At 42.0% G+C, this 21,583-nt stretch overlaps 5 protein-coding genes and 2 pseudogenes across 6 annotated transcripts; 4 read left to right on the forward strand and 3 right to left on the reverse strand.

The window, feature by feature from the left end:
• Positions 1-849: 849 nt before the first annotated feature.
• LOC147918506 (potassium transporter 8-like) lies at positions 850-5,122 on the forward strand. Its single transcript, XM_087504962.1, has 8 exons — positions 850-1,321; positions 1,418-1,916; positions 2,012-2,065; positions 2,777-3,037; positions 3,125-3,177; positions 3,257-3,380; positions 3,475-3,729; positions 3,821-5,122. Exons 1-8 carry the CDS (start codon positions 1,283-1,285, stop codon positions 4,888-4,890), a joined length of 2,355 nt encoding a protein of 784 aa, XP_087361088.1. The 5' UTR covers positions 850-1,282; the 3' UTR covers positions 4,891-5,122.
• Positions 5,123-5,224: 102 nt separating this feature from the next.
• On the forward strand, positions 5,225-7,944 carry LOC104769726 (uncharacterized). 2 transcript variants are annotated; one of them, XM_087504963.1, is made up of 8 exons: positions 5,231-5,387; positions 5,523-5,621; positions 5,724-5,903; positions 6,470-6,640; positions 6,722-6,931; positions 7,005-7,096; positions 7,188-7,497; positions 7,590-7,944. In XM_087504963.1, exons 1-8 carry the CDS (start codon positions 5,294-5,296, stop codon positions 7,706-7,708), a joined length of 1,275 nt encoding a protein of 424 aa, XP_087361089.1. In that variant the 5' UTR covers positions 5,231-5,293; the 3' UTR covers positions 7,709-7,944. The 2 variants fall into 2 exon arrangements, with proteins under 2 accessions (XP_019097950.2, XP_087361089.1); XM_019242405.2 differs by having other exon boundaries at positions 5,225-5,387; positions 7,188-7,944.
• Positions 7,945-8,267: 323 nt separating this feature from the next.
• LOC104769725 (uncharacterized) lies at positions 8,268-9,284 on the forward strand. The gene has a single exon (XM_010494004.2). The coding sequence runs from the start codon at positions 8,515-8,517 to the stop codon at positions 9,052-9,054; it is 540 nt and encodes a 179-aa protein (XP_010492306.1). The 5' UTR covers positions 8,268-8,514; the 3' UTR covers positions 9,055-9,284.
• Positions 9,285-10,235: 951 nt separating this feature from the next.
• LOC104772261 (putative pre-mRNA-splicing factor ATP-dependent RNA helicase DEAH2 pseudogene) lies at positions 10,236-12,269 on the reverse strand (annotated as a pseudogene).
• A 491-nt stretch (positions 12,270-12,760) lies between these two features.
• Positions 12,761-14,108, forward strand: LOC147918507 (pescadillo homolog; annotated as a pseudogene).
• A 528-nt stretch (positions 14,109-14,636) lies between these two features.
• LOC147918508 (F-box/kelch-repeat protein SKIP6-like) lies at positions 14,637-15,909 on the reverse strand. Its single transcript, XM_087504964.1, has one exon. It carries the CDS (start codon positions 15,877-15,879, stop codon positions 14,722-14,724), a length of 1,158 nt encoding a protein of 385 aa, XP_087361090.1. The 5' UTR covers positions 15,880-15,909; the 3' UTR covers positions 14,637-14,721.
• A 281-nt stretch (positions 15,910-16,190) lies between these two features.
• On the reverse strand, positions 16,191-17,353 carry LOC147918509 (uncharacterized). Its single transcript, XM_087503553.1, has 2 exons — positions 16,654-17,353; positions 16,191-16,588 (listed from the first exon to the last, which is right to left on the reverse strand). Exons 1-2 carry the CDS (start codon positions 17,351-17,353, stop codon positions 16,191-16,193), a joined length of 1,098 nt encoding a protein of 365 aa, XP_087359679.1.
• Between the last annotated feature and the right edge of the window lie 4,230 nt (positions 17,354-21,583).

The following is a 21,583-nucleotide window of genomic DNA, read 5'->3' on the forward strand; positions in this document are numbered from 1 at the left end:
TAAAAAAGTAGATTGTAGTTTTGTGAAGTTTTAAAGCACTCGCTTATCAATTAGTATATATCAAAAAGAAATAAGATAAGCTGCTTTCAAAGTGGTAAGAGTTAGGTCTTGACAAAAAGTTTTGAAGGTGGTGCCACACACTAGAATCCTTTCACCTATATATCCTATACATACACACGTGTCCAAAGATTTTTCTAAGTCATATAAATCAAATACAATCAAAAGATATGTTTTTTAAAAATATCCTTGAATAGTATAATCTATAGATATGTGTGAATAATTTTTGTGGATTTGAGAGTTTTGGAGAGGATGAACTAACAGGTCACACACGTAACGTAATATACCCCTAAGATAAACCATCAAAGAATGAAATTAGAATAGAATCTCTTGGTACTATCAAACAAACAATAAAAAAAAAAAAAAGTGAAGAAGACACACCAATCTTATTCATTCCCCACCCATCTCCCATTAATATTTCTTTATCTCCTCCTAGCTACTACTACTATATTTTTTTCTTTCTTCCATCTCTGACATTTTTTTCTTTATTTTATGGTTACACTAGAACTTGTAAAACTTGTTTTATCCATAAAATTTTACAGATGGTCTTCTTACATAACAACTAATTATTACATAAATTCAATTATGGATTGGTTAACACATTTTTTAAAAATGACTTTTTAACTATAATTTTTTTTATATAAAAAGATATACACTAATTTTATCTTTATTAATAAAATTAATAAATCATATTATAAAATCATGCAAAATAATCATTAATCCGCGTGAAAAAGTGTCACAACGATCTTACGTTAATTTTGATAAATACAAGAAAATATACACACAGTACACACAAATCTATATAGGTTGAAAAGTACATTTCTTTATACAAACACACATTTATTAAGATTTGCACATTCTTCCATAACAAAGAAAGAAAGAAGACCCCACTCTTTTTTTTTTTGCTTGAGGAGTATTATGATATTTTTGCAGTTATATTTGTGGCAGTTATCTTTAATCATATTCTTCTTTCATATGTTTTTGTGTGTTTCTTCCTCTCTCTTTCTCTCTGTCTATGTGGTGGTTCTTGATTTTGTTGGCCAAACCTTTCGTTATACCTTCAATGCATCATTAATCACAAATCCAAAATAAAAAGTTCCTAACGTCCTCAATCGTATTAAATTCCCCCATATATTTATTGCTTTCCATAAACTAAATCCCATCTTCTTCAACCCCCACAAAAATGAGTTTCTTGTGAGTGATTTTTTAGAGACAAAAACCAATCATGGATCTCGAGCGTCTAAGCCCAAGAAACCCAGTTAAGGTACTTCAATTTCAGTTTTTTAAAAATCATCTCTTTTTGTTGCTAAATGTGTAAAAATCTGTTCTTTTCTTTTTCTGTTTGGGGTTCGGTTGCCAGAAAGAATCTTGGTGGACAGTTCTGACTTTAGCATACCAGAGCTTAGGTGTAGTCTATGGAGATTTAGCGACTTCACCATTGTATGTCTACAAGAGCACTTTTGCTGAAGACATCACACATTCAGAGACAAACGAAGAGATCTTTGGTGTTCTGTCTCTCATCTTCTGGACATTAACTTTAATCCCACTTGTCAAATACGTTTTTATTGTGCTTCGTGCTGATGATAATGGTGAAGGTGGGACTTTTGCTCTCTACTCTTTACTGTGTCGTCATGCTAGAATCAGCTCTTTGCCCAATTTCCAGCTCGCTGATGAGGATCTTTCTGAGTATAAGAATAATAACTCCGGGGAGGATTCGAGGAGGAGTTTGAAAGCTACTGGGTGGAGTTTGAAAAACACGTTGGAGAAGCATAAGTTTCTTCAGAACATGTTGCTTGTTCTTGCTCTGATTGGGACTTGTATGGTTATTGGTGATGGTGTTCTTACACCTGCAATCTCTGGTAATTAAAACAAATTTGATTCTTTCTCAGATTTGATTTTAAAAAAGGATCTAAAACCTTAATTAGTAGCTAACTTTTTGGGGGTGAATTTGCAGTTTTCTCTGCAGTCTCTGGATTAGAGTTATCCATGTCCAAGCAGCAACATCAATGTAAGTTCCTTTTTTGCTTCTTTTTGATTAGATTGGTAAGTGTAGAGATTTTGCAACTTGAAAAAAATGGGAATTTTAAAATCACTAGATCCCCAAAAGTATCAAATTATGCTATTTTTAGCAGTTTCCTCTTAAGTTTTGTTTGGTTCCTAAGTTTAATCCATACTGTTTAGATTAGTTTAGGAACAAGATTTGCTCCATCAGTAGTAACTGTAGACGCAGTGACAATTTTGATTCCCTTCAAGCCGGATGCTAAAATCACGCAATAAGTCGAGATATTGGGTTTAGATTACCTATGTTGGTGTTTAGTGTCCACATAGTCATTTGGCTAATTGCATGTTAGGTTGAATCCATGTAGGATCAACATGAAGCTTCTTAATTATGTATAAAATAAGTTAATTAACTTTTTTTTTAGTGTAGAAGGTGAGGCTGATGCAGATTGCATTCTTATAATCATAAGATAATGAATGTGGTTTAGGAGTTAGTGATTTATTAAAGATATATAAAGATGAAGGAATATAAAATTCATAAAGCTTATACCTTTTGGAAACTCAAGTGGTCAAATAAAATGTTAGTTGGATTGGATAAGACTTCTCAGGTCATAGGTTTTTTAAGATTCTGAATTAAGTAACCTTCTTTGTCTTATGGCTAAAATGTTCACTTGCTAGCTACTCATTTATTGAATCAACTAAAGCACTCACAATTCTGCAGATGTGGAGGTGCCTGTGGTCTGCGCCATACTCATAATCTTGTTCTCCCTACAACACTATGGAACACATCGTTTAGGGTTTGTATTTGCTCCCATTGTGCTGACATGGCTTCTCTGCATAAGCACCATTGGTGTATACAACATCTTCCACTGGAATCCTCATGTTTACAAAGCATTGTCTCCTTATTACATCTACAAGTTCCTCAAGAAAACTCGTAAACGCGGTTGGATGTCTCTCGGTGGCATCCTTTTATGCATAACAGGTAAGAAAAAGAGAGCGAAAGAGTCTTTGATTTTTGAGCTTCATGCCTTTTTCTCATAACTTATTTCTCTGCGTTTTCTCTTTCCAGGATCAGAAGCTATGTTTGCTGATCTAGGACACTTCACTCAGTTGTCAATACAGGTAAACTTGGAATCTTTTTGTGTTCTGTTTATTAAGCATTCTCTCAAATTAGCATATTTATTTGTCTCTCTGGCTGCAGATTGCATTCACATTTGCTGTTTACCCGTCGTTAATCCTCGCATACATGGGTCAAGCTGCGTATCTATCTAAGCACCATGTCCTAGAGAGTGATTACCGGATTGGATTTTATGTTTCTGTACCTGGTAAATCTACTCCTCATCATCTTGTTTTACCAGCTAAAAATGTAATTCTTTGTCTGCCATAGTTTTCACTAGTTTGTTTTTGGTGTGTGTACAGAGAAAATAAGATGGCCAGTTTTGGGGATTGCTATATTGGCGGCTGTTGTTGGAAGTCAGGCGATAATCACAGGAACATTCTCGATCATCAAGCAATGTACTTCTCTAGGTTGCTTCCCAAAAGTCAAAATCGTACACACTTCATCTAGAATGCACGGTCAGATATATATCCCTGAGATCAATTGGACTCTCATGCTCTTGTGCTTAGCCGTCACCATTGGCTTCCGCGATACCAAACACATAAGTAACGCCTCAGGTACAGTATCCATACACCATAGCCAGATCAAGAAAATCAAGAAAATCTCAGGTTCTGATGAATCTTTTCTTATCTGTAATATGTATTGCAGGTTTGGCGGTTATTACCGTTATGCTGGTAACGACCTGCTTGATGTCACTGGTAATCATCTTATGCTGGCGCAAAAGCTCACTCTACGCACTAGCCTTTATTTTCTTCTTTGGAACAATCGAAGCTCTTTATTTCTCAGCTTCACTAATCAAATTCCTCGAAGGCGCTTGGGTTCCAGTAGCACTCTCTTTCATCTTCCTCCTCATCATGTACGTTTGGCACTACGGTACCCTTAAGCGTTACGAATTCGACGTCCAGAACAAAGTCTCAATCAACTGGCTCCTCACACTCTTCGGCTCCTCAAACCTAGGCATCGTCCGAGTCCGTGGGATAGGCGTGATCAACACCGAGCTAGTAGCCGGCATACCAGCAATATTCTCTCATTTCATCACTAACCTTCCAGCGTTTCACCAAGTTGTCGTCTTTCTCTGCGTGAAATCAGTCCCCGTCCCGCATGTGAAACCGGAAGAACGGTTTCTCGTTGGAAGGGTCGGACCAAAGGAGTACCGGCTATACCGATGTATAGCTCGGTATGGATACCGTGACGTCCACAAAGATGACGTCGAGTTTGAGAACGACCTCATTTGCAGTATCGCGGAGTTTATACGTTCAGATAAACCGTTAAATTACTCTCCGGACCCGGAAAACGAATCCGGAACCAGTGAGAGGCTAACTGTCGTTGCTGCTTCCTCATCCAATCTTGAAGGCGTACAATTCTTTGAAGATGAGGGGTCTGACAAACAAGAACCATCCTCTTCTTCCGAGGTAACCGTGGTGGTAACTCCTTCGCCAAGAATCAAGAAAAGGGTACGGTTTGTGTTACCGGAAAGTGCGAGGATTGAAAGATCTGCGGAGGAGGAGCTAACAGAGCTTACTGAGGCGCGTGAGGCAGGAATGGCGTTTATAATGGGACATTCGTATGTTAGAGCAAAATCGGGGTCGAGTGTGATGAAGAAGATCGCTATCAACTTTGGTTACGATTTTCTAAGAAGAAACTCGAGAGGGCCTTGTTATGGTCTCTCTACTCCTCACGCTTCTACTTTAGAAGTTGGTATGGTTTATATCGTTTGACTATACTTTTTTTTTTTTTTTTTTTGTTAAAGTTGAATAATACATCAATTTTGTAAATTGTGTGATAAGATAAATTTGTCAGAGTTCTCTTTTTTTCTTTTTTTTTTGTAATTTCTGTGTAGAGATGTTAGAGTTGCTTGTGGCATAAGTAAGATATGCTTTTCTTTTGTTTTTTGTAATGATTTGTCCCTACTAATTAATGAGATCCAAAGAGAAAAGATTGAAGAATAAACAGACAAGACTCAAGAGGATATGATTCTTGTCTCTTTATGTTTCTTTAACTGCAAATCTTCTCTTTTGTCGGTTTAGCTCATCATATATATATGTAGGTGCATATTTATGTACATCTACTCTTTAAACTTGTGAGCAGCTCTTGCTCTGTTTTCCTTAGTGATAAAAAAAGATGAGGAAAAATGCAAATTCGTTGGTTTTGTCTCTAATTTTCATGTTTTTCTTTTGTGGGTTATCCTCAGTTTCAGCTAAACCTCCTCCTGTTAGTGAGTTCTTAATTACCCTAATTTGATTTTTTTTAATATACAATCATCTTTTTGAGATGACATGTTTTTTTTATTTTTATTTTTGTTGGGATATATGTCTGAATATGTTCTTGTTTTCCTCTGCTTTGGGAACAGAGATTGTAAGTGGACTTGTGACAAATGTAGCATCAATGCTCTGGAAATGGTTATGGTCTCTTCAAACATCAACAACCACAACGACCACCACAAAATCTGGTAATGAATTTAAACTGACGTCCCACATCATAGCGTTTTATTAATTATGATCTTGATGTCAAAGTTTCAGTTGAAGTAAAACAAAATGAGATAATGTGACAGGTGTTTCTAGTCGTTCGATGGTGAAATATGAAAGTGGATATAACATAGAGACAGTGTTTGATGGAAGTAAGCTTGGGATTGAGCCATATGCAATTGAAGTTTCTCCAAATGGTGGGGAGCTTATTGTCTTGGATTCTGAGAACAGTAACATCCACAAAATAGCCATGCCTCTTTCTAGATGTAAGTTCATGTTCTTCTCTTCTTGAAATAGGGAAGAATCGGTTTCTCCGAACACATATACAATTATACACTAATAATTTCATTTTTTTTTCTTGAATATTATATATGTATTGCCTAGCCCCTAAATATGACCCACCAAATATGTTGAATCATATATGTATTATGCTTTGCTTCAAGATGGGGATTCGTTTGCTTTCGCTTTTTATTTTTAGTTCACTAAAAAAAGGTGAGCTTCCTCATTTTAGATTCCAAAGTTTCTTTCTTTGACAACCAAAACCTTTTATAGATTACTTTAATCTTTTGGACTTTAGTCCACAACACGACTCAATTACTCATTAGCTTTTTTATTCATGTTCTGTTTTGTTCTCTGTTTCTCAGGTTTATTCTTTTTGTTGTTTCTTCTTAGTCAAGTTAACAAACTTTTGTCGGTTTAAATCACCAAACTTTTGCTTTTAAATAGATTCTATGATATTTCAAATTAGATAGATTCAGATTCTCACGTTGTTACTTACAGTCCTTTAAAGCTGATCTCACAACCTGATTCTGAGTTTTAAATCTTTTTGAAGATGGTAAACCAAAGCTAGTCTCTGGTTCACAAGAAGGCTACACAGGACACGTCGATGGAAAGCTCAAAGAAGCGAAAATGAATCGTCCTCGAGGATTAGCTATCGACGACAGTGGAAACATCTACGTCGCAGATACTAACAATATGGTCATACGCAAGATCAGCGACGACGGTAACTACTACAATTCGTTTGCATGCGTTTACGCTTTGAAAAACGCAATTTCAAAACGTTTTTGGCTTTATTTATATTCAGGAGTCTCAACCATCGCCGCCGGAGGAAGATGGAGCGGTGGATCTAAAGAAGAGTCGATGAGATTCTCTGATGACTTTGATTTGATCTACGTCTCTTCAAGCTGCTCTCTTCTAGTCATTGATCGAGGAAATCAAATGATTAGAGAGATTCAACTTCACGATCACGACTGCTCTCATCAAGAACCCGACACTGATGATAGTCTCCATCTTGGTAACCTTCTGACAAAACAATCTTTTATTGAAGCGATGCTTTGCTTGAATACGTTAGGTTTATATCTTTGCAGGAACCGCTTTGCTCGTAGCTGCTATGTTCTTTGGATATATGTTAGCATTATTAGTACGTAGAGTACGATCGTTGTTCTCTTGGTCTCGCCATGTGAGTGAATCGGTTTGATTTGGTTTGGTTTGAATTCTGAACCGATGTAGAAAAACCAATAAGCCTCATTGCTATGTTTTTCAAATTTCAGGATAGTAAAAAGTATGTAGCAAAACAGAACATGACAATGGCTCCATATCAACGTTATCCAAGACCGGTTCGACAACCTTTAATCCCACCTCAACACGAACCGGAAAAAGAAGAAGGATTTCTCGGTTCGCTTGGAAAGCTAGTGGTGAAAACCGGTTCTTCGGTTTCCGAGATGATGTCCGGTTCTAGAAATGTAATCCCACCAAACTTTCATCAGTACCACCATCAGCAAGAACAGAATCAGTGGCCGGTACAAGAGAGCTTTGCTATACCAGAAGAAGATGGACCACCGGCTTTAGAACCACGATCAGGTACGAATCCGGATAAACCATACCTTAGAGCACAATCAACAAACCAAAACCGGTCTTATTACCAAGACTATGACCAATACCAAAACCAACAGAAACGAAACGCGAACGATGCGGCGTCGTTCGAAGACAACCGAGAGAAGAACGAGATCGTATTTGGGGCTGTTCAGGAGCAGGACGGTCGCCGAGAAGCAATGGTGATCAAGGCCGTTGATTTCAACGAAGCCGTGAGCGATCAGCGAAATCTACGTCCTAGAATTAATTATATGGGATACTCTTCTCAAGTTTACTGATCAGAGTGTGTGCAAAGTCAAAATTTTCATTATTCACTTAGATCAGAGTGTGTGTAATATATATATTGCTTATGTTTTACTAGTCCTACGTTAATGTAGTTGTAGTATATATGAAAGATACTTTTAAGTTTTAATCAAACAGTATGCTTAATCATAATTTAATTGAGCTTTGATGTTCCCTAATATTATAGGGAACCGTATCAATGGTCGATCGAATAACTTTAATTATATAAAAAAATTGGCCGGCTTGGATTTTGCAAAGAATCTTTCAATGAATCTGTTAATAAAAAAAACATCCATTCACATTCCGCCACGTCAGTAACATATTCGACCGTTTAAAAAGTCACCGGGGAAAACGGTTTATAGCACCGACCATCTCAATTTCTCAACATTAAAAAGTTCAGTTCCGGTTAATATTACAAAACCGAAGAGAAGATTCCTCAAAACCGGTTTGGAAGTTACGCAATTACAGCTCTTGTCTTTTTTAGTTTGCCATTTATTTTTTTCCGTTCCTCTCCCCTAAAGAAACGCATTATACAGAGAGTAATAGAGAGAAAGAGAAAAAAAAAAAAAAGAAGGAGATTTCTTGCAAAAGAGAGAAAGAGAGAGAGAGAGAGAAAATTAGGGTTAGGGTTTGCAGAGAAACAGAGAGGAAGGAGGATTTCAAAATCCAATCTCTGTATTGATTCTCTCTTCCCCTCTCTCTTAATCTTCTCGGATCTTAATAATGGGGATTCAATCTTATCCCATCTCTGAGACTGAAATGGACGCGACGGATGAAATGCACGAAGCCATGTTCGCGAAACGAGGTTGTTGTTTCCTCCTCCCTTGTCTCGGATCATCTCAGCCGTCTGGTCCTCCTAACGGATCCGTGTGGTGGCAACGGATCAGAACCGTCGATAAACTGGAGCCTGATGAGAGGTGGTGGGTCTCCGGGTGGATGAAGATGAGGGAATGGTCTGAGCTTTTGGCTGGTCCCAAATGGAAGACTTTTATCCGACGCTTCGGACGTAGCCACTGCTGTGGTGGTGGTGGTGGTGGCGGCGTCGACGGCGGAGGTTGTAACCGGCCGGAACATGTTAGTTTCAGCTATGATTCGTGGAGTTATTCGTTGAATTTTGACGACGGGAAACAGACGGGTCATTTCGAAGATGAGTTTCCTTACCGTGATTACTCCACGAGGTTCACCTCTCCGTCTTTGCCGGTTTCCACTAAATGCTCCATTGATTTCGACAATGATAGCCACGCGCCGTCTCTGTTTAAGTGACAATGTCACGCGCTGCTCTGTTTCTAAATTAGGCTGGCGTCTAACGTGGGCCGCACTGATGAAAAGGGGAGAGAGAGAGTCGTTTTAGAAGAATATATGAGATTGGAATTTTTTTTTTCTCTTTGCAAAGAAATATTTTTTTTTTTTTTGTTTTACAACACCTTTCATTTGTTTTCTTTGTTTACTTTTTTGTAATTCTTTCACTTTAAATGAAATTATTTATTTGATCATTATATTTTGTTTTGAGAAAAGTATGATGAGGGGAACATCCGAACATATATTTATAATTTGAGTAATCAATCAAGCAAGAATTTGGAGAAGGTGTTGCCAATTGCAGAGGAATTGTAACAGGAACAGCAAGAGACTGTCTTTGTGGCCTGTCTCTACTTCAGACATGCTAACCATGTTTTTTTCGTCAGGTACATTACATTGTTGCAGAATTAGTTTATGTAATTGACTATTAGGAACCTTATCCAAAAGCTCAGATTCCCACAATGGTTTGCTATTTCACTTTACCCTCTGCTGATTTCCTAGAGTTTGTGTGTGCCATTTAATGTTATTTTTTCACTGCGGTTAATTTGAGGAACCTTACTCAAAGCTATGCATTTTTTTCATATAGCTGGTAGACCTTTGATTTGTGAATGTGGCCCATCCTTCAAAGCCATTAGACGCGGAATAATTTAAAGTGACTGTATAGCCTTAATGGATCTTATTACTTACTAAAATTGATGGTCATTATGCTTGCAGAATCATTCAGCATGTTTTTTTTTCAGGTACATTACATTGTTGCAGATTTTGTGTATGAAATTGACTATTTGGAACCTTATGCTTGCAGAATAAGTGGTCATATCTTAGTGATTCGAAACATATTACCGTGAAGCAAGAATTTGATATTAGAATCTTATTCAGTTAATTAAGGTCTCTTGATCTGAAAGTTGAGCTCTGAGTTTTGTAGCAGTTGGAGGCATCGCATTGGTGTTGGAACTAAGCTTGCCCGGTTCATACTTGTTCAATAAAAAAATCTTCAGTAATGTTATGTTGACCTTAATTATTGCCATTTCAAGTTGCAGACAGATTTAGCTTGCATATAAACTAGATGCTATACGAGGAGCTGGCAAATTACAAGAAAACAATGTGGCAAACTACAAAATTAATATAACTAAAACACAAAATTAATAAATTCAAAAGATTTTACAACTCCTTTCTTCTGACAGTCTTCTCTTCTTACAGTGCCTTTGAAGGACTCGTTTGGCCTCGGAGTTGGGGAAGTTGGCAGGCTTATAGTAATCCGGTGCGATATCTACTAGCCATTCACCTTGAATATATGTAACAGTTCGGATGAAATTTCGGCTAGTGAGAACATACTCGTTGTAAACCACCCACTCTGGTTTGTACTCCAAGCAATTGGAAGGATGCAAGTGAACCACTTGGTCGTCCTTATCTCTGAAAGTCAAGTAATTCCCAGTGCGTTCTAGGTGAGCTACTTGCATGAAATAACCGGCAAGCAAGGCCTTTCTTATGTTAACGTAGTAGTCCCGGCTGTTGAAATCAGGGCTGCACAACTTAATCTGAAACCTCGACATGATCCGGACCAGCTGTTCTCTTACATTAACTGCAGATTTCATTGCTCTGTAGTTGATGAAGTTTTCATAGCACCAATCTTGGTTTTGGTTGTGTTGCAAGAAAGCATGGAACACATTCAAGAGCGTAAGGTGATCTCCGTCAATGTGTGAAAACATAGACTTAGCTTTATCTGCTGCTTTTTGACCTTCTCCTCTTGGCCTGATAAAACAATTGGGTACTGAAAGCATCGCAGAAACCGAAAGAATCTCGTTTGAGCAGTTGAATCGAGGACTTACTATGATCATCTTTGCCATCTGTGGGTCTAATGGAAACTCACTCATCATCTCGCCTGTCTTTGTCAAGTTACATTCATCGTCCAGTGCTCCTAAATGATACAAATCGTCCAAGGCCCGAGCGAGGGTATCAGGAGCAGGGGGATCTATAAGATCAAAGTGCAGCAAGTTTTCAACACCCAGTCTTTTCAAGGTCAGAACTGTATTTGCAAGGTTTGATCTCAATATCTCAGCATACGTCTGCTTCTCCAATTCTTTAAAACTTTTTTCTGTGTAAAGCCTAAAACACTTTCCAGGTTGTGTTCTACCAGCACGACCTGCTCTCTGGTCAGCACTTGCCTGTGATATTGGAGACACCAACAAGGACTCCACACGAGTGTTTGGGTGGTAGAGCTTCTGTTTGGAGAAACCAGGATCAACCACGTATACAATCCCATCAATGGTTAAAGAAGTCTCTGCAATGTTGGTGGAGACAACAATCTTTCTCACTGCATCAGTTGTCGGATCGAATATCTTCTGTTGCATAGCAGGCGAAAGAGTGGAATACAATGGCATAACGTTGACTTGATCACCAAGTTTACTGGCGATTCTTCTGCAAGTATCTTCAATCTCTTCTTCCCCGGTTAAGAAAACAAGAACATCACCAGGTGGCTCAGACTCGTGAATCTGGATAACAGTGTTTATAGCAGCCTCGAGATAGTCTCTCTGGGGTTCTCGAGTATACAAGATCTCCACTGGATAAAGCCTACCAGGGACTTTGATAAGAGGCACACCAGTAAAATAATTCTGGAACTTGTCGGCTTCTAGGGTTGCACTCATTACAACCAGCTTAAGATCAGGTCGACTAACCAATGTTTGTTTAAGAAGACCAAAAAGCAAATCCGTGGCTAAAGTTCTCTCATGCGCCTCATCGAGAACAATCACTTTGTATCTCCCTAAGAGCGGATCCGCCATTGCTTCTCTTAGAAGCATACCATCGGTTAGGTACTTGAGCACTGTTTTGGAGCTGCTGCAATCCTCGAAACGGACCGTGTAACCGACTTCGTCCCCGATCTCTACATCCATCTCTTCGGCTACACGACGGGAAACAGACATCGCTGCAACTCTACGAGGTTGCGTGCATCCAACCAACCACTTCTTCCCCTTAGGACCAGAGCTAGGGTTTTCATTGAGCACCGCCTCTAAAACAAACTGAGGGATCTGCGTTGTTTTACCACTTCCGGTCTCACCAACCAATAACACTATCTGATTCTCTTTCAAAGTTTTGAGAAACTCGTCTTTGTGAACCCACACTGGTAGATTCTTCCGTTTCTCCAGTATTTCGAAATACCTTCCGGAATACGTCTTCGTCATCATCATATCCAATCTTTTTTTTCTTGGTGGGATCATCATATCCAATCTTATCGATACTATTCAACAAATTACTTCTTGTATTTATAAGAAATTAATTTCCTTTTCAATATTCAGATGATTTGTAAATTCCTTTTAGTTTTACATATGGGAAAATTACGAAAAGGAAAAGGATTTGTCCTTTTTTTTTTTTGGACAAAAGGATTTGTCATTATCCTTTTTTTACTTTTTTCCAAGGACAACAAATAGTATAGGAATTAATTAAACAGTTTTGAGTATCTTACTAATTGTGATTTGTGTTATCATAAGCTAAAAGGAAAATTCAACACTTCAAACGAAACATTATACGAGCACTCAGCACATACAGTATATGGAAAAGAGTGACTATCATCCTAAATCTTTTTCAGTCTAATTGGAAACAAATAATCTCTTTAGACTAGCTAGCTAACCAAAAAGATATAACATATAAAAGTGGAGAAAAAAAACTATTGTAGTTAGAGATGATGTTAGTTTTGTTCTATATTATCCTCAAAGCTAGCGAAAATTACACTTGATTCCCTGAGAGAGCACAAGCTTTCAGACTGAATTGCTATAAACTAAATAAATTACAAAAAATAAACAAGGATGGAGAAATATTCAGAGATAGAAAGAATCAGCAAATAACAAGTTAAGGGGGCATAGCGGTGGAACCTAAAGTTGATGCCTCATCTAGCTCGCAGTCAAACAACCGTGAAGAAGCTGAACTGAGACTTGCACAACTTCAGCACCAGCTGCCTTCGAGTGAGCCTGGAGCACTGATGCATCTAGTTGTCAGATAACAATAAAGAGGATGAAGAAACAAGAGTGTGCAAGTCACTGTTCAAGGATCTGAAGTTTTTCTTGAGCCGTGAGGTATCTTTCTGATTCACTCCTTGTGAGCCACTTTTTATCTCTGAATTTTCTTGTAAAATAGTAAATCATTGGCAAATTTAAAACGGGAAGGGACAAAACATACTCATTTGCTACTAAATTTTATCAGTAATTGACCAAGTATAATAGTAGTAGTCTTTCTATAACATGAATCTCTAACATCTCGATAATGTTCAAAGACTATTACTTGACGAAAAATCATAAAGTAAAGGCACTTAAAAAAAAAGAAGTGGTTCGTATAAGTGCTTAGTGTTGAGGGGACCTAAAACTACTGTGTAAGATATATTTGGAAGATCTGTGTGCTTGAGTTGCTCCTCTTATATGTTGTTTTTTGCGTAGGTTCCAAGAGAGTCCCTGCTTTTTGTGCTTCCTGCTTTTGGTAGGATGGTGTCTTGGGAAGGAGGAGGTGCTCCTCCGATCAAGGAAGATGATGAGAATATTACACATCAAGTAAGCCATTTTGCTGGATGTTTAATATTGCCGTTGTATCCTAAAGTGTAGATATGTAGATAGTTTTCAATAACATGCATTGTACATCTGTAGATCATCGATAAGCCAAGTGCGGGCCATCAGTATCTTTCAAGGGAATATGTGCAACCCACAGTGGATCTATGACTGCGTGAATGCTCGCATGATCTTGCCAACTGAAAAGTACTCGGTCGGAAGGTAACACATTCATAGCCCTTGCCTATATCTTCTTTTACTTCCATTTTTTTTTTGGTTTAGTTTTCTCAGCTAATTTACATATTTGTTGTGTGTTTTCTTACAAGCAGCATTCCACCGCCACACGGGTCACCGTTAGTGGACAATGAAGCAAGAAGGATTATGCGGAAACCATCAAAAGGCTTAAAGCAGCAGCCAGAAACGAAGTTCTTCGGTTGCCAGGTGTTGGGAAATGAAGATCCTCAAAACCAAACGTATTATACGCTGGTGTTATGAGCCGAGCCCGAGGAAGCTGAAGCAGCTGAGAGCAAGAAGAAGGTCTGGCTTTGTGCTTGATATATGAATAACACAAGCCTGTTAAGTTTTTTTGATGTGTTGATCAAGGTTTTAGGGAATGAAAACTAGCAGGGTCGACTGTCAAAGTGTAGTGAAAGTATCGATCGTATAATAACAAACTAAAAACTAGTAGAAGAAAACCCAAAAGCAGTGAAAAGCCAGTTTTCAATCAGCCTAAGATTCTCTCACTTCTTAACTGTTTTCTTTGATCGACTTAATATAATCGTGGTAGTTATATCGATTGAGCTCTCTGTGTCTATTTTAGTGTTATTTTGTAACGATGCATGCTACTACAATTGTTTTCATCTACCTCTTGTCTTGGTGGGTGGAGAAGTGGAGAAAGAAAGAAAGAAAGAAAAAGACTATTGTGGTTATATATAGTATAGAGATGATGCGAGGATTCTTTTGTTCTATGTTTATCTTCAAAGCTAGCGAAAACTACACTTGATTCCCTGAGAGAGAGAGCACAAGCTTTTCTGACTGAATTGCTGCTATAAACTAAATAAATTACAGAGAAAAAGAAGGGAGAAACAAGGAATGAGAAAAACAATATTCAGAGATAGAAAGAATCAGCAAATAACAAGTTAAGGGGGGGTCCAGATGCTGATGAGTCTAAGGAGAGGACAGCAGCGGACCACTCAATGTTGGCCACGGAAAGCTCGAATACACCTTGTGTGCCTCGTGTGGCAATGGAAAGCTCGGCATACCAAAGCTCCAAAATCTGACGACCATCGGGACCTTGAGGCCGGGCTTCCCAGAAGATGGCCAGCCTGACACCAGAGATGGAGAGTTTGATGACATGAAAACCAGAGTGTTGCTGCTGCAGCTGTTCCAAACCCTTGACTTCCTTCCAATCCGACTCAAATGGAAAACGCCACAGTATTCTCCCGCCGGTAGCAGGGCAGAACAATGCTTGATCAGCGAAAAGCCAATTGCTTGGGTTAGACTCCGTTCTTCCGTCCTCTGCTGCCTCAAACTTACATTCAGTGCTTGAGAAATTAAAGATTTGACCATCCTCATCCACCGCCTGAACATGCTTCTGGTCGTCCATCACAAAGCTTTGTTGGATTTTGAGGGGCATCTTGGGCGTAACCACAGACAGGAACTCCCAAATTCCGGTTTCGACATCATACACCTCTGCCCAGTTGGAGGAATCAGCAGCGTCCCAGCACCCTCCAAACACGTATATCTTCTTGCCGTCTATCAAGCTTGCCGATGCTCCGCTTCGAGCCATCTTCATGGGCGTAAGGCGGCACACTGTGTGATCGGTACAATCAAAAAACGTGACTTCCGATGTGGGTTTGCCGTTCACGAGTCCACCGATAACATAGACCCCCCAATAATCCTTCACGAAACAGGATCCTGCTACCGGGGCCGGATACGAGTGGTTCAGATTGAGCCGTTTCAGCCGACGTTGCACGGGGTGGAGGACGAACCACCGTGGGCTTGGATCTGGATACATGTGCATATATACGTACATATATTGGTCCAGGCATCCCCTCCGAGACCTCAACTTCCTGAGTCCATGGGCCACTCCGACACCCCGGTGCCTCTTGGAGACCATCGCTAAGGCCACGAGGTCCAATCTCGACAACTGAGTCAGGCACTCCACAAACACATCATCTGGCACCCACCATAACCCACACACCTCCGTCTCATTCTTCCTCTTCTTCTTCAATTCCAATCCCTGAATCGCACTTCTTCCCTTCATTGATTTGATTACGTTACCCGGAGGGATCAATTTCCTTTCTTGCGTTAGGGGTTTTTGTGAGAGGCGATCCAGACTCAACCAAACTAGATTGTGTCATAGCTCTAATTCTCCCAATATATATACAGTCAGTTGTCGTGTAAAAAAGGAAACAAAACTGCTGGAAAAAGGGAAAAAAGAAAAAAAAAAAAAAAAAAAAAAAGGAAACAGTCAATACAATTGGACGAACCAAGCGGTTTAGAACAGTTCAATTACAAAATCTAAGGGAAAATTAACTATTCTTTTTTTTTTGACAACAAAGAAACGAGATTGGCTCAAACAAGCCAATACGAAGGAACATTGTTTACATAGGTAATTAAGTGCGGGACTGTGCGGACTCGACGCGCAAGATTATCCGCTTTACCATTCTGAGATCGAGGGAAGTAGACCAATGAAAAAGACTCAAACTCCTCTTTATCGGCCTGTATGTCCTCCAGATAATGCGTAAAGGCTGGCCACTCAGCAGGCGAAGACACTATCTTCACCAAATCAAAGCAGTCGGTGAGAAAGACAACAGATTGGTTATCCGCCCCAATCATGCAACGCATAGCCCAGATAAGGGCTTCAACCTCGGCATGAAGAGGCGAGAGACTACGGCGAAGGTTGGCAGCTCCCATCGTAGGGACATCACTCCAGGGCGACGTGCAAAACCATCCTCTACCCGCATAACGATCTGTAGCTTTCCAAGAACCATCGACAAAACAAGTATAACTCGAGAGGGACCTAGGAATCCCTAACCCCCCCGTCCACCCGGGTTAGCCACCGTGGAAATATGCGATACTAAAACCGTATCCTCTGTCTGTGCCAGAGCCCATGCCTTTGCCTCATCCTCCGCTAGTCGCAAGATAGCAAGGGGGTTTGAATCCAGATTACTGAAAAGTTTATCATTACGCGCTTTCCAGATATACCACAGAATCCAGGGAAAGAATTCCTGTGATGGAACATCTGTAAATCGCCAAAAGAGATAATCCATATTTGTGAAAACGGATTCCGAAGGAAATACATCCAGGGCTGTCGGAAATTGCGACAAAGCCCAAACCTGCCTAGCTGGCGGACACTCGAATAGGGTATGTTTAATCGTCTCCTCCTGAAAACCACAAAGACCACACGTGGCATCACAACTCATGCCGCGTTTTCGTAGATTAGCTGTAACCGCTACACAACCCGAAAGAATTTGCCACAGAAAGTGACGAAGTTTTGGTGGACACCTAATTTTCCACACAAAAGCCTGAAGAGGAACAATGTCCGGTCCAACTATCTTCGGCCCAGCCGGGGCCGTCGTATTTGAACGAAGAACATGGTACCCTGATTTAACTGAATATTTACCAGACTTGGTAAAATGCCATCCCAGCAAGTCCGGTTTATCCGAGTTTCGCACTGGTAAGGCAGAAATTATAGCAACATCTTCCGGTACAAACGTAGCCGTAAGCTGAGCCATATCCCAGGAATTAGTACTCCTGTCAATAAGATTTGAAACTCGGAGCAGAGGATCATAAGACAATCCTGTGCTCTGTGCTGGTCACGGGGATTGAGCAGGGATCCATGGATCAGTCCATACAGAAATGGAAGTACCAGAGCCTACTCGTTTAATGAGTCCTTTATTAACCAGAGAGTGAGCTGAAACTATACTCCGCCACCGATAGGATGGCGAATAAGATTTAATTGGATCCAAAGGATCAGAGTGGCGGTAGTAGCGCCCCTTAAAAACCCGTGCAAAAAGTGAATCCGGTACGGTGATCAAACGCCAGAGCTGCTTTGCCAGCAGAGCGGTATTAAAGTCATCCAAACACCGGAAACCCAAACCCCCTGCATCCTTACCACTACATAGTTTATCCCACGCCACCCAGTGTAGCCCTCGGGATTGACCAGAGGAGCTCCACCAAAAATTAGAAATTGCACTAGTCAACTTCCTCGTAACCGTCTTAGGTAACCGAAAACACGACATCACAAAGGTGGGAACAGCCGTAGCAACGGACTTGATCATCACTTCCTTGCCGCCTTTCGATAAAAGTTTAGCTGGCCACCCGCTTGCCCGCGATTGCAACCTGTCCTGAACGAACGAAAAGATTTTCGTCTTAGCTCCACCCAGACTTTCCCGTATACCTAAGTAAGATCCCATACCGCCCAAATTTGTGATTCCTAGGACACCCTTTAAATCCTCCTTAAGACCATTATCCACCGTGTGCCCAAACTGGACCGAGGATTTCTGAAAATTAATTTGTTGGCCAGAAACCCGCTCATATTTCCTAAGGATCCCTAAGACCACCTCACATTGCTCCTTTGTGGCCCGACAGAAGAAAAGACTGTCATCCGCAAATAAAAGATGAGAGATGGCGGGGCTAGCAGTCGAGACCTTAATACCAGTAAGAAGGTTTAGCCGTTCTGCTTTCCGAAAATGTGCAATTAGCACCTCCGTACAAAGAATAAAGAGATAGGGCGACAGAGGGTCCCCCTGACGTAACCCCCGACAGGGAATGATCGAACCATAAGCCTGACCATTAATCAAAACCTTGTATTGAACCGACGTCACACAGCATATAATCCATGATATCCATTGTTCGCAAAAGCCAAACTGCCTAAGTAAATGTTCAACGAAGGACCACTCTACCCGGTCATAGGCCTTACTCATATCCGTCTTGATAGCCATGAACTTCCCCTGGCAAGAAGGGTTGGTTCGTAGACCATGAAACTTTTCCTGGGCAATCAAAATGTTATCCGAAATTAAACGACCCTCTACAAACGCCGATTGAGTTTCCGAGACGAGAGAGGGTAATACGGTTCGAAGCCGCTGGCATAGAACCTTAGATATAATTTTATAACCAACATTGCACAGGCTGATTGGCCGGAGCTCCGTCATCCGCGTCGGCTTATCCACCTTTGGGATAAGACATATGTTTGTCACATTTAGCCTCTTATCAAAATCCCCATTCCGCAAGAAAGAATTAACCAAAAGTACTAGATCGGCTTTAACCGTAGCCCATGCTTTCTGGTAAAAAAGGGCAGTCATTCCATCCGGTCCCGGAGCCTTATCCGGGTGCATCATAAACAATGCATGTTTAATCTCCTGTTTGGACACCTCTGTAACGCCCGCGTCCCGCGCTCCTAAAGGGGGACAATTTGTTTTAAGGAAATTGATCGCTAGCTGAGCCTAAGTAGCTAAACTACTAGCTCAACTAGCTAGAATATGAGCTGTACGAGCTGAACGTGTTCGATGAACAAGTTAGCTCAGCTACGGACAGCTCTCGGCCAGCTGCGGACAGCTATCGGGCAGCTAAACGTCAGCTCGACCAGCTGCCAGGAAGCTGCCACTAGCTCGACCAGCTGCCAGGAAGCTCAACCAGCTGGACAGTAGTGGACAGTGAACGAGTCAGCTGGGTGCTGGGAGCTCGGTCATGGGACGCGGCGACGAACGGGTATGGGCGGACAGTCGTGACCGAACAGGCACGACCGGACAGGCGTGTCCGAACAGGCACGACCGGACAGGCGTGACCGAACAGGCACGACCGGACAGGCGTGATGACCGAACAGGCATGAGCGAAGAGGCATGACCGAACCGACACGGACGATCGGTCATGGCCGAACAGGCACGGCCGGACAGGCACGGCCGAACGTGTGCGAGCGAACGTACACGATCGAAGGGTCTCGTCGGACAGGTACCTTTTGGGACCAAGACTTCGGCCAGAACCCTATAAATAGAGGGCGTTGCCTTCATTCCAGGACCACGCCATCATCCTTCCATCGTCCATCAAAGCCTAAGTAGAAAAGGGGGTGCGGCTCGGCGAGTATTCTCGTCTGAACTGATGCACACGCTACCTCTCTATCGAAGGTACGATGAGACGAGCGACGGGTCGGTAATCGGGCCGAGCCGATCGTGGGATAAGCGGTGTTTCGTCCGAAGAGTCGAACTGACCGCAGGATGACCGACGGTTCGATCATAGTGTCGGACCGATCGAATGGTCATTGACGATATGCGTCCACGGACGGATCGATCAAGCGTCGACCGGTGATTCGATCGCTAGTCGGATCGGGCGATCTAAGGATCGACGATACGAGCCGTAGGTCGGATGGATCGGTCGGGTGGTCAACGAGTCAGTCGGAAGTATCGGCTTGGTCCGTGGATTGGCGATTCGATTATTGGGTCGGATCGTTTGATCGGACCTGGCTCTGATACCAAGACCGACGAGTCGACCGGGGTACCAAGATATGACCGATAGGTCAACGGACGGTACGTCCGGTAAGCTTCGGACACGAGTGGTACGGGAAGCCGATAGCGCAACCGATCCCTGTGAACCGAAGGGACTATAAGTCCCCATCCCTAAACTGTGCGAGCCTGTGGGGTTGGTTGGTTGTATGGCTATGCACCAAGGGATGGGTTAAGGTTAATATGATATTCCGCTGCGTATAAAGGTCCAAAGGCAAGGCCGCGAGCCAAAGCTAAGTGGACGGGTTAAAGGATATTTGGCCGGGAATAGGGCCGAGGGGAAGCCGTGACCGCGGACGCTGGGACGTCCGGGTCGGGGTCTTTCAAGTTGGTATCAGAGCATGCGCGATCCTGTGGGGACGTATGCAAGTATGCTATGTGTTCGGACGAAATGGAAATCTCTGATAAGATCGACAACATGCTTGGGAACGGAAATGTGTTCGCCAAGGTGAGCTCGTGAATCGAGCGATTGGTCAAAACGTCGAACACATAGCATAGCGACCAGAAGGTCGGGAATTGTGACCGCGTCCGGGAAGGACGGGTTGGGAAACATCGACCAGAGGGTCGGGAAACATCGACCAGAGGGTCGGGAAACATCGACTAGAAGGACGGGAAACAGCGACCAAAAGGTCGGGAATTACTAAACCCACCGAATTCGAGGACGAATTCATTTTAAGGAGGGTAGACTTGTAACGCCCGCGTCCCGCGCTCCTAAAGGGGGGCAATTTTTTTTAAGGAAATTGATCGCTAGCTGAGCCTAAGTAGCTAAACTACTAGCTCAACTAGCTAGAATATGAGCTGTACGAGCTGAACGTGTTCGATGAACAAGTTAGCTCAGTTACGGACAGCTCTCGGCCAGCTGCGGACAGCTATCGGGCAGCTAAACGTCAGCTCGAACAGCTGCCAGGAAGCTGCCACTAGCTCGACCAGCTGCCAGGAAGCTCAACCAGCTGGACAGTAGTGGACAGTGAACGAGTCAGCTGGGTGCTGGGAGCTCGGTCATGGGACGCGGCGACGAACGGGTATGGGCGGACAGTCGTGACCGAATAGGCACGACCGGACAGGCGTGTCCGAACAGGCACGACTGGACAGGCGTGACCGAACAGGCACGACCGGACAGGCGTGATGACCGAACAGGCATGAGCGAAGAGGCATGACCGAACCGACACGGACGATCGGTCATGGCCGAACAGGCACGGCCGGACAGGCACGGCCGAACGTGTGCGAGCGAATGTACACGATCGAAGGGTCTCGTCGGACAGGTACCTTTTGGGACCAAGACTTCGGCCAGAACCCTATAAATAGAGGGCGTTGCCTTCATTCCAGGACCACGCCATCATCCCTCCATCGTCCATCAAAGCCTAAGTAGAAAAGGGGGTGCGGCTCGGCGAGTATTCTCGTCTGAACTGATGCGCACGCTACCTCTCTATCGAAGGTACGATGAGACGAGCGACGGGTCGGTAATCG

Source organism: Camelina sativa, chromosome 20, assembly GCF_030686135.1.
Source record: "Camelina sativa cultivar CO46 ecotype springtype chromosome 20, ASM3068613v1".
In the NCBI taxonomy this organism is placed as follows: Eukaryota; Viridiplantae; Streptophyta; class Magnoliopsida; order Brassicales; family Brassicaceae; genus Camelina; species Camelina sativa.

Excerpts from the sequence above, each read along its gene's own strand:
- LOC147918508 (XM_087504964.1), bottom strand. The coding sequence starts at position 15,879 with ATGAAGGGAAGAAGTGCGATTCAGGGATTGGAATTGAAGAAGAAGAGG.
- LOC147918506 (XM_087504962.1), top strand. The coding sequence starts at position 1,283 with ATGGATCTCGAGCGTCTAAGCCCAAGAAACCCAGTTAAG. Across the intron at positions 3,038-3,124 it reads CATCCTTTTATGCATAACAG|GATCAGAAGCTATGTTTGCT; the intron begins GTAAGAAAAAGA and ends TTCTCTTTCCAG. Across the intron at positions 3,381-3,474 it reads ATTTTATGTTTCTGTACCTG|AGAAAATAAGATGGCCAGTT; the intron begins GTAAATCTACTC and ends GTGTGTGTACAG.
- LOC104769726 (XM_019242405.2), top strand. The coding sequence starts at position 5,294 with ATGAGGAAAAATGCAAATTCGTTGGTTTTGTCTCTAATTTTCATGTTT. Across the intron at positions 5,388-5,522 it reads AGCTAAACCTCCTCCTGTTA|AGATTGTAAGTGGACTTGTG; the intron begins GTGAGTTCTTAA and ends CTTTGGGAACAG. Across the intron at positions 6,641-6,721 it reads ACGCAAGATCAGCGACGACG|GAGTCTCAACCATCGCCGCC; the intron begins GTAACTACTACA and ends ATTTATATTCAG.
- LOC147918509 (XM_087503553.1), bottom strand. The coding sequence starts at position 17,353 with ATGGCTCAGCTTACGGCTACGTTTGTACCGGAAGATGTTGCTATAATT. Across the intron at positions 16,589-16,653 it reads TAACCCGGGTGGACGGGGGG|ATCGTTATGCGGGTAGAGGA; the intron begins GTTAGGGATTCC and ends GGAAAGCTACAG.
- LOC104769725 (XM_010494004.2), top strand. The coding sequence starts at position 8,515 with ATGGGGATTCAATCTTATCCCATCTCTGAGACTGAAATGGACGCGACG.